This window comes from Kryptolebias marmoratus, linkage group LG3 (assembly GCF_001649575.2).
Source record: "Kryptolebias marmoratus isolate JLee-2015 linkage group LG3, ASM164957v2, whole genome shotgun sequence".
Taxonomy (NCBI): Eukaryota; Metazoa; Chordata; class Actinopteri; order Cyprinodontiformes; family Rivulidae; genus Kryptolebias; species Kryptolebias marmoratus.
In genome coordinates, this window is record NC_051432.1 from 91364 (window position 1) to 106159 (window position 14796).

General features: G+C 40.6%; 1 protein-coding gene across 4 annotated transcripts in view; it reads right to left on the bottom strand.

Moving 5' to 3' along the window:
• usp34 (ubiquitin specific peptidase 34) overlaps positions 1-14796 on the bottom strand; it is a 68274-nt gene that overhangs the window by 44206 nt on the left and 9272 nt on the right. For all 4 annotated transcript variants that reach the window (XM_017433760.3, XM_017433762.3, XM_017433759.3 and 1 more), the window contains exons 2-7: positions 13878-13968; positions 11342-11882; positions 10208-10258; positions 4595-4744; positions 3792-3859; positions 574-766 (exon numbers count right to left, since the gene is read on the bottom strand). In XM_017433760.3, coding sequence (XP_017289249.1) covers positions 574-766; positions 3792-3859; positions 4595-4744; positions 10208-10258; positions 11342-11882; positions 13878-13968 — 1094 coding nt within the window. The remainder of the gene's footprint in view (positions 1-573; positions 767-3791; positions 3860-4594; positions 4745-10207; positions 10259-11341; positions 11883-13877; positions 13969-14796) is intronic.

Consider the following 14796-nt stretch of genomic DNA (forward strand, 5'->3'; position numbering starts at 1 on the left):
AACATCTTCAGCTCTGCCACTTCCAGTTCTGTCTCCTGTCTTTTTGTCAGTCCCACTGTCTCCAAACCATACAACACAGCTGCTCTCACCACTGTCTTGTAAACCTTTCCTTTGACCTTTGCTGCCACCCTTTTGTCACAAATCACTCTTGAAACATTTCTCCATCCACTCCATGCTGCCTGGACTCTCTTCTTCACCTCTTTACCACACTCTCTGTTTTCCTGGACAGTTGAGCTTAGAGCTCAGAGCTGATCCTTGATGCAGTCCCACCTCCACATTGAAGCTATCTGTCACTCCTACAGCACACCTCCCCACTGTCCTGCTGTCCAGATGTCCTCATTCAACACCACAGCTCCCCCCTCAGCACCCCGTCATCATGCACAGCAGCTCATAGAAAATAACAGATGAAAAGTAATAAATGATGTTTCTGCAAGCTGTATTCACAGAAAAAATATATTTTAAATTCTTTCAATATATATTTGAGGCTTTATGTCCACCATCCTGTCTCTCCATCCACCTTCCCATTCTCCCTCCTGATGGTTCCCCTCTCCCTGTGTCCAACATGTGACTCACTGTGATTTGACTGAGTCCGGCCAATCGCATGGTGAGGGTGGGGGACATGAAGTATTTGAAGGCGAGGTCCAGGCTCTCCTTGTCGAAGCACAGCGCGCTGTCCAGCGGCTCCTTCACCGTGCTCCACATCAGGTCGGCCATGTTGCGAGCAGCACTCTGGCGCAGCTCCTGATCTGACAGTTTACACAGATACCTGCAGACAGAAAGCCAACATTTCCTCCAAAGTCAGAGGGATAACCGCCAACAAAACACTATTTCCATGCTCAATACTAAAATTAAAATATGACGGGGAAGGATTTGAATAATTTATCAGTGTGCCAGGACATGACACAAATTAACAACTACAGAAAAATGTTTTGTTTTTTCCTATTGCTGCCAAAAATGTGCGAACTGAAAATGTTTAGTGTGAACTAAAACAACTAGCATCATGATTAGCACTTTTATAAACAGTTTTAAAACTTTATTTACTCAAAGTAATTCAAGATGTGAGACATCCCAGAACCGAATCACCTACAATTACACACATTCAGTCTTAGGGGGGAAAAAAAAAGTTAACTCTTTCAGTTCTAGTTTTTCAGGACACAAAATGATCTGGTCTTTACCAGGTTCTAAAATATCTCAAATCAAACCTTAAGTGAACAAAAACACACGACAGATTCCACCATGTTGTTATTTATTAAACAAAATGAAGCCAAAATGAAAAAAGCTGTGAGTGAAAAACTAAATCCACCCCACGATCCGATCCAGTAGCTGGCAGAACCTCTTTTAGCAGCAATAACTCTGTAATGGTTTTCTGGAGGGCTTCATCAGCCTCTCACATGGTTGTGGAGGAATTTTAAAAGACTCTTCTTTCCATCGTTGTTTCAGTTCACTGAGGTTTGCAGACATTTGTCTCTGTTCAGCTCTCTGAAGTCCCACCACAGCATTTCAGTCAGGCTGAGGTTCTGGACTTTGACTGGACCGCTGCAGCGCCTTCATTCTTCTCTTTTTGACCCGTTCTGTTGTAGATTAGCTGCTGTGTTTGGGATCATTGTTCTGCTGCACCATGACCCAGTTCAGCCCAACCTTCAGCTGTCAGACAGATGGTCTCACATTTGAGTCTAGAATCCTTTGGTCTACAGGAGAGTTAATGGTCGACTCAATGTCTGCAAGGAGCCCAAATCATTCCCCCTCCACCACCGTGCTGACAGTTGGTATGAGGTGTTTGTGTTTATTTTCTGTGTTTGTTATTTGCCAGACAGTGCTGTGCATTATGGGTAAACGTCTCAACTCTGGTCTCATTTGCACAAAGAACATTGTTCCAGAAGTCTTGTGATTCATTTAGATGCAACTTTACAAACCTCAGTTGTGACGCCATCTGCTTTGAAAGAAAACACTTTCTCCATATGCTCAAGACCAAAAAACTGCTAAAACCCCTGCTTTTATACAGGTGCTCACACTAGTTAATCAATATATTTAGTCAGCAGCCCCTGGCTGATACCAAACCTCTTAAATCCTATGGAAACAGAAAAGGGGAATTTGGCTTTAACGCACAGCTTTTTCATTTTGTTTTTGTTAATGTTCAATTAACGATGACATGATGAAATCTGGTGTTCGTGTTTGTACACTTCAGATCATTTTTCAAACGTCTTTATTTGCAAATCCTAGAATTAAAAAAGCATGTATTTTCTTTCCCCCATGACTGTACATGTCAGCCTCAGACACTGCTGCACCCATGATACTATCTCACACAGGCTGACATTTACACACTTTACTGGGGACAGCCATAAAGAACTGTTTTTATTTTTGGCACGTAGCATTCAGCATCTGTTTTTCCTGAAAAAGCAGCAGAAATCTACTCGTCTGACCACAGAAAAAGACTCCAGTGTCTTTCTGTCCATTTGAGATGAGATGAGTTAATATTTGTCTTCCTCTTTACATAATACAGCTCAGGTTTCAGTTCTGGATGTTTGATGGGTTGCACCAAGTGACAATAATTTCTGAAGGTGCTCCTGAGACCACATGCTTTTACTGAATATAGTAACACAATGGTTTTGAAGCAGTACTGCCTGAGGGTAAAGAGGAGTTTGAGAGTTTTACCTTGTATTTGTCTCTACTCCATTTAGAAAAATACCATTTTGCTGAAAATAGAATTTGTAGTAAACAGCTCTAAAAGCAATTTTAAGAAAAATACAGAGAAGTCTAAAAGTAACATGCACTATATGGCAAAAGTCTGAAGCATTTATTTAATGTTTCTTGTAAAATTGCACACAAATCAGGTATAAAAGCCACCAAATTTATTAGAGAGAATAAGTAGCTTGCCCACAAAGTTTATGAATAACACTAGAACATTACTAATTTCAGTTTTTCAGCTTATTGCTACTCCATTAAAGTGTATGGGATATAATATCTTGTGCATCACATGTTGCTGGTCTGGGCTGCTCTTTGGAGTCTTGCTTAAATGCTAAGGATGGTTAAAAGAATCAACTTCTCAGCAAGATAAATAAAACAACATTTTAGAGCACAAAGCCTGACTGTAAATTTGGGGATTATCCTTTTAGTTTTTCTTATTCTTGTGCAAAACAGGAGAAGCAACGAGGCAGCAGCTCATCAGCCCATCTGTGTCACATGACCAGGCCTGAGAGAACGCTGCATCCTTTGGCATCACGTGGGAAGAAGCTGACTGGAGGCCCGGTAACTGTTGCTATGGTGACAGAGGCTCTTCCTAGCAACAACCGTGTGGCACTTTGGTATTTAGGAGAGAGGGCACGGATGGAAAAGGTTCACTGACAGAGTTGGAGAGAAGCTGAGGAGCAGAATCCTCACTTCATTAGACAGTGAACAGGCAGCTAATATTCACACTTTGATTAAACATTTAAAGGTGCAACAATGAAACAATAAGAAAATCAAGGGTGGTTGAATGGCTTTCATTATGTTGTCCAGACTTTGAGTGGGGAAGCTGGACAACTATGTGTTCAACAAAATTTCAGCTACTCAACTGAAGGCTTCTATTCATTGAATATAAAAGGGGAGAAGAACCAGTCAGATACATGTATATAAGTGTCCAGGTGTGCCGTTTTTGTCAGACATTTTCATGTAAATTTTGTTGGATCTTATCAGATAAATTCACCACCACGGACAGCGTGGCAGATTATCATCTTCCTGCCAACAAAACGATTGTGAAAAATCGCCAGCGTGCCCCCTCCTGGTTTAAACAAACATTTATTTCTGTAACTCACCGTATTACGTAGGTGCGGAACGGTATGATGTGCTGCATAACTGCAGGAATGTGCAACCATATTCTTATCTGTGGAAGAGACAAAACAACACAAATTAATAATCATCAAATCAGGTTGTTACAAACTACACACATTAGTTTATTAGGCAAAATGTTGGAGTTATTGCCTCCTGCTAATGACAAAAGATAATGTTTTTGCTCATATCTGTCTGCTAGCATAAAAAACAACCTTATGAACCACTGGAGGGGTTTTAACATAATTCTCATAAAGTAATCATTGCATAAATGTGTATAACTAATTAACATTTGAAGTCAACCCAATTCAAGATGGCTGCCACAAGCTTATCAACCTCAGCCAGCTCAAAAATGCCTGGGACTTATTCAAATTTACAGATATTGAGCTACAATTTCATGTGGTAGTAGCTGAGAGTCATCCTCAGCACATACTCCAAGCACGAACACAGCTCACCAGATCTCCCATTATCAAATGAGTTTTGGCAGAATGTTACTTTTAAGGTTCGACCAAAACAGCTACAAACTTTATCTCCTGCTCAGAAGATGTTTTTAGTTTAAAACTAACATAGGTTTTTTCAGTGATATGTCCTTCGTCAAGCAATGCCAGGCCTTTAATTTACATTAAAGTAGAAATTTTTCAACAGAAAAGTGTTCATTCATAAACTCAGGAGCATTAGAACTGACCGGTTTGTGCTTTTTAAAACGCTTTTAGTCATGATTTACCTCAAACCCTTGTAATCCAAGTTTTGTTTTAACTGAGACAGAAACCGTTCACTTGATGACACTCACATTAGAGACGATGGTGATGAAGGCATGGGCGATGGGAAAGGGGAGGCTCTCGGGAGTGCCCAGCTCGAAGCATTCCTTCATCAGGGAGAGGCCGTGTTTCCCGCAGAACAGGCAGACGTAACGCAGCAGGTGAAGAGGCACCTCCACATCCTGGTCACAAACACAGAGGAACACGCATCAAAACTCCAACTCAACTGGGCATACAACAACATCTGAACAAAAACAGTTTACTAGGATCATCTTCAACTAAAACTCATATGTGTTTCTAATAGAATTGTGTTGGAACTGAGGACAAGTCAAAGTCCGATCATCTGAGGACATCACAGTGCTCTCTGAAGCACCGTCTCTTCAGTCTGCAGGGAACCAAACCAGAAGAACAGCAGCGTCACTCGGTTAAGCTGAAGCAGACTTTGACAATTACCAGTTTCAAGGTAAACCAGCGTTAAAAAAAAAAGTCACAATGTCTAAACCACCACATTTTTCTGTCATTCCGTGCCTTTAAATGTTTTTAATAAGATATCAGAGACAAATCCGTTTGTTTTGTTCCCTCCCCAGTCACACACAGCACCGAGCAGCGCTCCCCCTCTCCAACCTGTTGGCGGGGGGGGGATCCATGGTGTTAAAAGAAACACGGTTGGTTGGTTGTACATTTTATCCAGCAGCTAACACGATCACAAATCGATTTAAATCTGTCCTGGGTGCAGGAAAAAGCTGAAACTGATGTTCACTTGTGTTTGCTGCCTCCTCATTTATATATGTGCAATAAAAATAAAACATAAATATATACCTTTTACTTTATATAATTATATTACTGTAACTACAAAATAACACTTAAATATGTGTTATTATTTATGCAGCATATGTAATAGTAATTGCACTTGTTAAATAATGCAAATAAATCATGTGATGTATTTTTACATTTTTGTTTTATTTTAGTAATACAGTGGAGCAATGATATTTTTGCTCATGGTTATCTTGTGAACATCTCATCCCAGCACATGCCTAAACTGAATTCAGGTTCCTAACAAAAGACAATGTATCAGGTTATTCAGTCCAATTACAGAAAAAAGAGAAAACTGGTTCTGATCCTTCACCACCAGCAAGAAGCAAAGAAGCAACTCAAGTAGCAGCTGCTGAACCTCTGTCACCGTGTCTGCGCTGACAAAAGGCAGGAACTTCACTAAACAAAGAAATGTGCTCAATGCAACGAGCCAACAATGAACATGAGAACAAAAACCCCCGATGACATCCAGTTCTGGCTCTGAGTCACGACTCAACCAAGAACATTTAGGTCAGAACTAAACTGCTGAAGACAACTCGGTTTTCATTTAAATAATCTGTCAAAACATCTCAAATAAATACATTTATTTGGTTTCTATTTTTTTTTTCAACTAACAAAAAATTACAAGTCAAATCTTTTTATTCTAATTCTACACCAACAAGAAAGACAAGATTAGAATTACTCGGCAATTTTATATTTTCTACAATTTTCTACATCTTACCATCATTTATTACATTTTAATTTAATTTCTTTCGATTTTAAAGCTTTGTTGAAATGCAATAGTGAGCATCTTGATTCTCAGTCATCACATAATTTGACTCTCGAGGCAGAAACCCGAGGCAGATTTAGTTATTTTGAGGCCTGCCACAAAGTACAGACATGGGAGGATAATGGGACATGTGTAAATCTACCAAGAGCAGGCCGTCCTCACAGACTGAGAGCCCCTGAAGAAGGAGGACAGTGAGAGAGAGCACCAAGACACCTGGGAGCTCTCTGAAGGAGGTCCAGCTTCAGCAGGTGAGATGGGACAGACTGAGCTCCAACATCTGTTGTCCTGGTTCTTCATCAGTCTGAGATTTATGGGAGAGTGGAGAAGAGGAAGACTCTGGAGAAAACTAAGATGAAAGCGCCATTAGTTTGTTTAAACTCATCATCCTCACTGTGAAGCATGGTGGTGGCAGCATCATGTTATGGGAATGGTTCTTAAAAGTCAGCCCCGGAAGGCTTGTAAAGCTAGAGAGTAAAAGGAATGCCACACAATATAGGGAAATCCTGATGCTGTCTGTAAAAGAACTACGACTTGAGAGAAGATTTATTTTCCAGCAAATTAACGACTCGAAGCGTACAGCTAAAACTAGAGAACTGCTTTACAGACAACAAGGTCAATGTTCTGGAGTCAAAGCTCAGACCTAAATCCAATAGAGAACTTGTGGCTTGACTTGAAAAGGGCTCGTTTTCTACACAACCTGCCAGAGCTTGAGGAGTTTTGTTAAGAAGAATGGGGTAAAATTTCAGAGTCCAGATGTGTGAGACTGACAGAGACTTGTCCACACAGAGTCAGAGCTGTGATTTCTGTCAAAGGTGATTCTACTGAATACTGATGTGAAGGGGGTGAATAGTTATCTTTTTTTACAATACATTTTATTTACATGTTATTTCTCTGTAGGAATCAGTTTTTACCTCATCAATGAGGAGTTATTTTTATTTTTTTGTCTTAATTTTGTCAAAAAGACCAATTCATATTGACCATGACTGATTTATGGTCGTCAGCACACCTGATGGTTTTAATGGTTCCAAGGACGAGATGCAGCTCAGAGCAGGTGGAGATTTTTCTGCTGCAGGTCCAAAACTCTGGAACGGTTTTCCACTGCATGTTAGGAACCTTACTTTCTGTTTTTATATCTCGTTTAAAAACCCAGTGTGAGATGAGTTTGACTCTACTCTGCTTTTATCTATTTGTTTGAGTTGTTTTAGTGTGCTTGTTTGTTTTATTGTACAGCACTTTGTTGCTGTTTTTAAGTGTCTTCTAAACAAAATGGAATAGTGTGACAGCAATAAAAGCATAAAACATCCAAGGGGAAAACTGACATTTTATAGACACTGTATATTAAGGATTCATTGTCACTGTTATGTTGCTATGAGAAAGAATTGCTTAATAAGCTTAAATTTTAAAAAAGAAGGCTGTAGTTTGACAAGCCATTAGCATAGCCTGGATGAAGACTTTTGTCTCTTCCTCCACACTCTGTGCTCTTTGACTGATGTCAGGACTGCTAAGGTACTAACTACTGATAACTATTAGACAGAACACCACTTCAAAGTTGATTGGACTGTCCCTTTAATCAATTACCAAGTAAGAAAATGAAGATGCAGCAGCAGCTGCTACAACCAGCTCACGGTAGGCAACGTGTCTACAAGTTCTTTTAAGAGTTGTTAAATCTGTTTATTTAAGTTAAGCAGTTATTGTTATATTGTATAAAATGAAAAACACATTATTTTTCTTCTCTTTCCAGCTGCTCCCTTCTGAAGGGGTCTCCACAGCGAGTGAACTCTGTTTTACACCGTATGTCCATCCCAATGTAACCTGGGCTCCAATCTGCAGCCTCAGGATTATGAGACGGCAACACTGGCCACTGAACTACCACGGCAGAAAATGACAAATACACACTTACTAAAAATCATATATGAGCTGCCCTGATTTCTAAAGATCAACTGGTCATAGAAAAGTCTGATCTGGAAAATAGTGTCTTGTTGTAGCTCCTTGTTAGGTTTGTATTATTAGCAGCTGAAGTATATATAAAAAAAAAATCTTAGCTTTGTAGTTTAGCCAAAACCTTTCCTCTTTTCTCTTCTGTTTTTTAGTTTTGACTGTGGAACAGTTTAATGTGTCAGAAGGGGGGGGTGCATTTATGTATTTATCATTTCAAAGTCTTTTAGGACTGTACTTATTCTAAATACTCATTTAACAAAATTTACCAGCACAAATAAAAAAAAATTAATCTGGGCTGTAAGTTTATTAGGTATTTATGAGGCCCAAGGCAATCGCTGACCTTTACCTAGCAGTAAACCCGCCTCTGGCTGAAACACATCTGCATTTTTCATTAGTTTTTGCTCAATAACTATCGAACACACAATTTTGTGCTTTTATTTATACAAGGCTTGTGTGCACAACATGAAAAATAATCTCTGTTATTTCTGATCACATGATATTGGCGGTTATCCAGAACAGACGTTTTAAGCTTCTGTTTCTGTGTAAAATAATAACTTCAAGCTCTGGAAGGTCTTCAAACACACTAGAAGTCACTGAATATCAAAACCAGCTGAGTGCACGAGATGAAATGCATTCAAATCGAGTCACGCAGCACAACCGGGCTGACAGAAGCAAGTGGAAACGTTCATATGATGGTTTTTATTTTTGGACACCGAGTTGCCCCAGTGTCAGGTTCCTCAGGCCAGAGCACAGATAACCTCTCTATCAGACCTTGGATCTAAACCCAACACTGACATCAGACTCAAAGAGCTGGGAACTGGAAGTTGAAGCCGTAACGGGACTAGTTTCCCTGTCGGCTGGTTCCAGCACAAGTTATAAGCCTCGCCTCCTCCATGTAAACAAACTGGACATTTCTCTTGATAAAAATAAGAAATTCATCTCAGATAAGACCATGACTGCATGTGAGGAAGTAAGACTTACAGCCCCCAGAAATGGTAAATGACTTGCACTTTATCTAGTCCAAGGACCCCAAAGGACTTCACACTACAATCATTCACACACTGATGGCGGTAAACTACATTGTAGCCACAGCTGCCCTGGGGCGGGCTGACAGAAGTGAGGCTGCCATCACACCGGCACCACCGGTGGGCCACCAAGCCCTCTGATCACCACCAGTAGGCAAGGCTTAAAGAGCAGACTCCGGTTCCAAAGACACCAGGTGAACCGGGTCCTGCTGCCTTTCATTCCCAACAGCGACAGAAAGCGCAGATACCGGGTCCATCAGTTTCACACGCCCATCGGTTTAACAAGCTAATCAAATTTAGTGTTTTTAATCAACTAAGCAGAGAAAAGTTGAAATCTCGGCCATAAAGCTATCAGATCTTAAATTATCTACAACTCTTTATTGAAAATGTGGTTGTTTTTTTTAATTATCAGCAATTGGTCTACACTACATCTAACTACAAGTTTTAGGGTCATTTGAAAATGAGCGGATGTCTGCTCCGCTATCCGGACACAAAATGTCTCCATGTCCATTTCAAGAGAAGGACACTGCTGTCACTGATTTTCAGGAAACAAGAATATTAGAGCTAATAAAGCAAAGACTTGCTGCCGGATGTGGATTAATGCTGAAGTAATCTCCTCCCCAGTCCAAAGTAAAGTGTTTTTCTGTACTTTTCTCTTATTAACCTGTCCCTCCCCCGATGTAAACTGCTGCAGCTCATTTCCTCCTCATGTTCACACAGCAACCACTTCAGAGGTCACGTGACAGCGTTGGCCACATGCAGGCCCGTCGTGTTTTTCGTCTGTTTCAGCAAATCTGAACGTGATGTAGGCCAGCATCTGCTTTCTAGACCACCCCTCCCCCCCACCTGTGTTCGCCTGCTGTGCAAACGCTGCAGCTGTCAGGCCAGGGAGCAGAGCTGTTCGTGCAAATCAATAAAAGCCATTTCAGAAATGAATAAATATAACCGGCGAGAAAAATTAAAAGAACAAGACTAAATTCAATTAAAGTTTCACAAAATTCCTTCCTCCTGTTGGTTTGACTTCATAAAAGAATTTGCAAAAATGCAGAATTGGCATCATGGAAAGACCAAAGTCAGGAAAAAAAAGCAATAACTCTTACATTCATGTCACAGAAGGAGCCGAGGATGTTGCTTTCGTGTGAAGATATGTCCTGAAAATTAGACAAACATGGACACAACAGAGTTAGAAGACGTCCTATATTGGAAGTCAAAGTTTGTCTAAATGCTGCTTAGTTAATCCAGTCAGCAAAAAAACAAATGTTTACCTCCTGGAGCTTGGTTTTGTTTGCATTTTGAAGAAACATACTATTTGATCAAGGGACTTTAAGATTAAAATATTAGATGGGTTTTTATTACTTGCAAACACATTTTTGAGATGAATCTTACATCATTTTAACAAACCTTTTTATAGCATTTTGTGACAAGAACATATATTTACATTTAGGACTGAATTCAACAACAGCACTTTTTTTTTGCAGGCACAAATTTAAATTTAGCACATTTGTGTAATTCTCAAAACCCCCACAAAAGAAGATGTGTGCCTTAAACTTTGATGCTAATCAAACAGTATCTCTGTGAAGGCACAGTTAAATGAGAGGAAAAACAGTGTGTATTTTTATGGAAATTAATGCCAGGACACAAAGAGCCCAACTCTGACAGACCAACGCAGATTGGGACGTCACAGCGTGGAATTTTTTGTAACCGTTTTGTAAAAAAGTGTTAAAGTTTCCAACTGAGAGTTTAGTTATGGAGAGGAATGTGTTCAATTACACAAAGGAACATTTGAACAGCTCTCACGAGTCAGAACATTTGAGTTTTAATAACTGTAATCTTGGGGGAGTTCGTCACCTAGCGATGATGTTTGTGCAGCTCTACATAAAGTTACAAGAAACAATTCTTGCAAGAAGAAACAACAACTTACTTTAAGGATGCAAGTCTGTTGGAAGGAGTTCTGTTTTTGTGAAAAGTTCACCTTTCATCAAGCAGAGGTATGCCTTAGTAGGTCTTATATTTAGCTACAGATGCACCAGCTGTTTGTTAAAAAGGCTTAAAAATGTGTGGACTTGGAAAATACAAGTCATTAAACACAACTGTGTAAGTTTTATGACCTGTAAGTCTGATAATAACAGCTAATGAACTCTAAATACTGCTGCATTATATGTGCAGCAGAACAATCGAGCAGTAGGGATGCGGTTCAATAATGAAGAACACATCAGTGATCAGGGTCTCCTTACCTCTAAAGTGGGGTGTGTGTTGTGTTTGTAGGCTGTGTAGAGGGGGAACTGGATCTGAAAAATCTTGGCAGCACACAGCAGCAGTTTTTCTCTCTCCTCTGTGGTCCAAGAGCCGAAGGGATCCTGGCTGTCACTGACGTCACTGCCAGCTGCAGCGCCATCCTCACCCTCCCTGGACTCGCTGCCGCCCCCCCCAGGTCTCGGTGCTTCCACCCGGGCCTCCTCTGTGCGGATGGAGCCCTGATCCTGACTCTGAGTCTTGTTCTGGCTCAAGTCAGGTGTGTCTGCATCCTCCTCAGCAGAGTCTCTCTCCACGTTCACAGGTTCGTCCTCCCCCGGCAAGGTCGGCTGGGGGAGGGAGCTGGGTGCTAACTCGTCCCTGCTCCATTCAGACCCGGACCCTTTGTGTGTGCGGTTCTGGGCACTGCAGAGTCTGTTCCTCAGGCTGCTGATCTGAGCGATGACCAGGTTGATGAGAGCGTAGATTAGCTGATTAAAGACCTCCAAATGTTTGTACTCTTTGAAGCAGCAGAGACATTGCCTGCAGGAACAACACAGAGGAGTAAAGAAGTGGTAAGTAAGCAACAAAAATGGCTTTATTCTAAAACAAGATGAACCAAGGTCTCACAAAGGACTGTGGAACATCATTTATGTATTACAAAAAACATTAGCAGTCTCTATTTTTATGGTAGTTTGATTTTAATAAAGACAAAATACCAACAAAAATATGCAGAGAAAAATACATTTTATGAAAGTAAAGAACTGATTTGCACATCATTGAGGGAAATAAGGTTTTTGATCTCAAACAACCCAACCTGAATTCTGGTGCCCACAGACTGGTTATGTACCAGTAATTTGTGGGCCACAGAATCTGTTTGTACCACCTTTCCGTCACCATGGGGAGGACCAAAGAGCTGTCAAAGGACATCTGAAACAAGACTAGACTGGACTACAAGACCATCAGCAGGAAGCTTGGTGAGAAATTGCCAACTGTTGGTGACATTACCTGGAAATGGAGGAACTACAAAAGACCATCAGAATGACCACAATCCCCAAGAACACCATTGGTAACACTCTGTGCTGTAATGGATTGAACACTTACAGCACTAGACCACATCTATGTTTAGTGGTACCGTATTTTCACGACCATAAGGCGCACATAAAAGTCTTAGATTTTCTTCAAAATGTGCGGCGCGCCCTATAGTGCAGTGCGCCCTGTGTGTGCGTGTGTTGTTGTTGTAAGGCAGACGTAGTAGAGAACACCATGAGAACGTTAAAGGGGGAAGTGTGGGCGTAGAAGAACGGGTATGTGTGTTATGCAGAACATCGTTGTTTTAACAACCCTGAAAATGGCAAAGAGACGCTTATGAAGCACAGTTTAAACTGAAGGCCATCAGCTACGCGGAGGAACATGGAAATCGAGCAGCCGTGAGAGAATTTAAGATTAATGAATCCATGGTTCGCAAGTGGAGGAAGCTGAAAAACAAGCTCCAACAGTTCAAGAAGACGCAGCTGAGCTTCTGCGGAAATAAGGCGAGGTGGCCCGAGTTGGAGGAAAGACTCGAGCAGTAGATCATCGAGCAAAGAACAAGTGGGAGAAGCGTTTCGACGGTCACCATTCGACTAAAAGCAGTAACGCTAGCAGAAGAAATGAAAATTGAACATTTCCAAGGAGGTCCATCTCGGTGCTTTCGTTTCATGAAACTGTGCCATTTTTCCATCCGGACCAGGACTACGGTAGTGCAGAAACTTCCAGCGGATTATAATCTTCCGCTCCTACTGCAGCAAACACATCCAGCCCAGCCACATCACTAACATGGACGAGGTGCCGCTCACCTTCGGCATCCCAGGGAGTCACACCGTGGGCGTAGATTGTATATAAAACCCGCGCCCTATAATCAGGAGCGCCTTATGTGTGTGTTCAATACAGTAATGGCACACAAAAAACTGAGACTGCGCCTTTTAGTACGGTGCGCCTTATGGTCGTGAAAATACGGTATATATGCCTTCTTAAAGACCTTAATTGTGCTACAAGATTTCAATCCATCACAGTGTAGTGTGTTATCCATGATGTTTTTGTTGATTGTGGTCCCAACTGTCTTCGGGTCATCAACAAGCTCCTCCTGTGTAGCTGTGAGATGATCCCTCACCTTTCTCATCATCACCCTCAGCCCATGAGTGAAGCTCTTCCAGACTTAACGGTCAGACTTGAACCGTTTTTGTCCAAACTGAGGCCATCAAAGAGCCATCTACCACAGGTAAGATATTAACTGTTCATAACTTTTCCAAAGAACCCCTCTTCAAAATAGCTAAAAAGATGTGTTTTAAGAAGAAACCTTTTAATAATGTTGAGTTAAAATTCTTAGATTTGTTCCCCTTCATTGTCAGTATTCTGCATATCAAAGTGAAGCAGATGTGGAGCTGCAGGTCTTACAGTTTTTGCAAACCCTAAACTTTCAAACAGAAAACAGTAAAACAAGCACAAACACTGGTTTATTTGAGCATCATTATGGAAACCAGTCCAAGCAGCACTTACCTCTGTGTCCAGGAGCTGATGTAGCCCAGCACCCGCAGGGCATGTTCTTTCTTCAGCTGGAAGCCCCCCTCACTGCCGTCTGCATCTGAAACTGAGGAGACAACACAAGTCTGAGGACTGTAGGAAGTGACTTTTTACCTACATAATGAGAGCTGCCTATACACTTCCAGTGAAATACATACAAAATAATTCAAATGAAAACAGCAGAAGTGTTTCTTCTTCATACAGTTTAACGCAAGGTTGCAAAAATAAACATCTTCACTTGATGTTTATTGAATTCATGGATTAGTCAAACATACTAGAAATTGGATCTTCTATAATAAATTGGCAGATAGATGAAGAATGTGACGGTGAAGTGTTACACCTAAAGGCTGTCTTCTGTTTGTTGAAATGAATCTACTCCAGGTAGTTGTTAGTTTGACTCCACCATAAGAATTTATAAGAAGATCTGTAGGTTTTAATTATATTTATATTAAAAGCTCAGATTTCCTTTGCTCTTCAAGTACCCTGTTTCATAAACCCCTTGCAGAATATTCACTATTCCTAACAACCTAATCTAATATGATGGATAACACAGATATTCTTACACTTCATCTTTATGCCCTTTTTCATTTCAAAATTACAGACTTTTCCCAGGCTCAGATTTCCAGATTTTCTGATCAATTGTCGGCCATTTCTGACACTCAAGTTGAAACCTTTTCTGTTCATAAAAGGAACTGCTGCTTCAGGAAAAAACAGGGGAAATTTTTTACCTGTTTTTGTAATGATTTTATGGTCTTAAAGTATTTGTCAACACAACATGAGATTTGTTTTGTGAAACTATTATGTTATGTTAATATTATGTTATGTTAATATTATGTTATTACGCTTTAGGTTACTTGTGGCTCACTAGCTGCAGAATATGCAGAAAAGGGAAAAT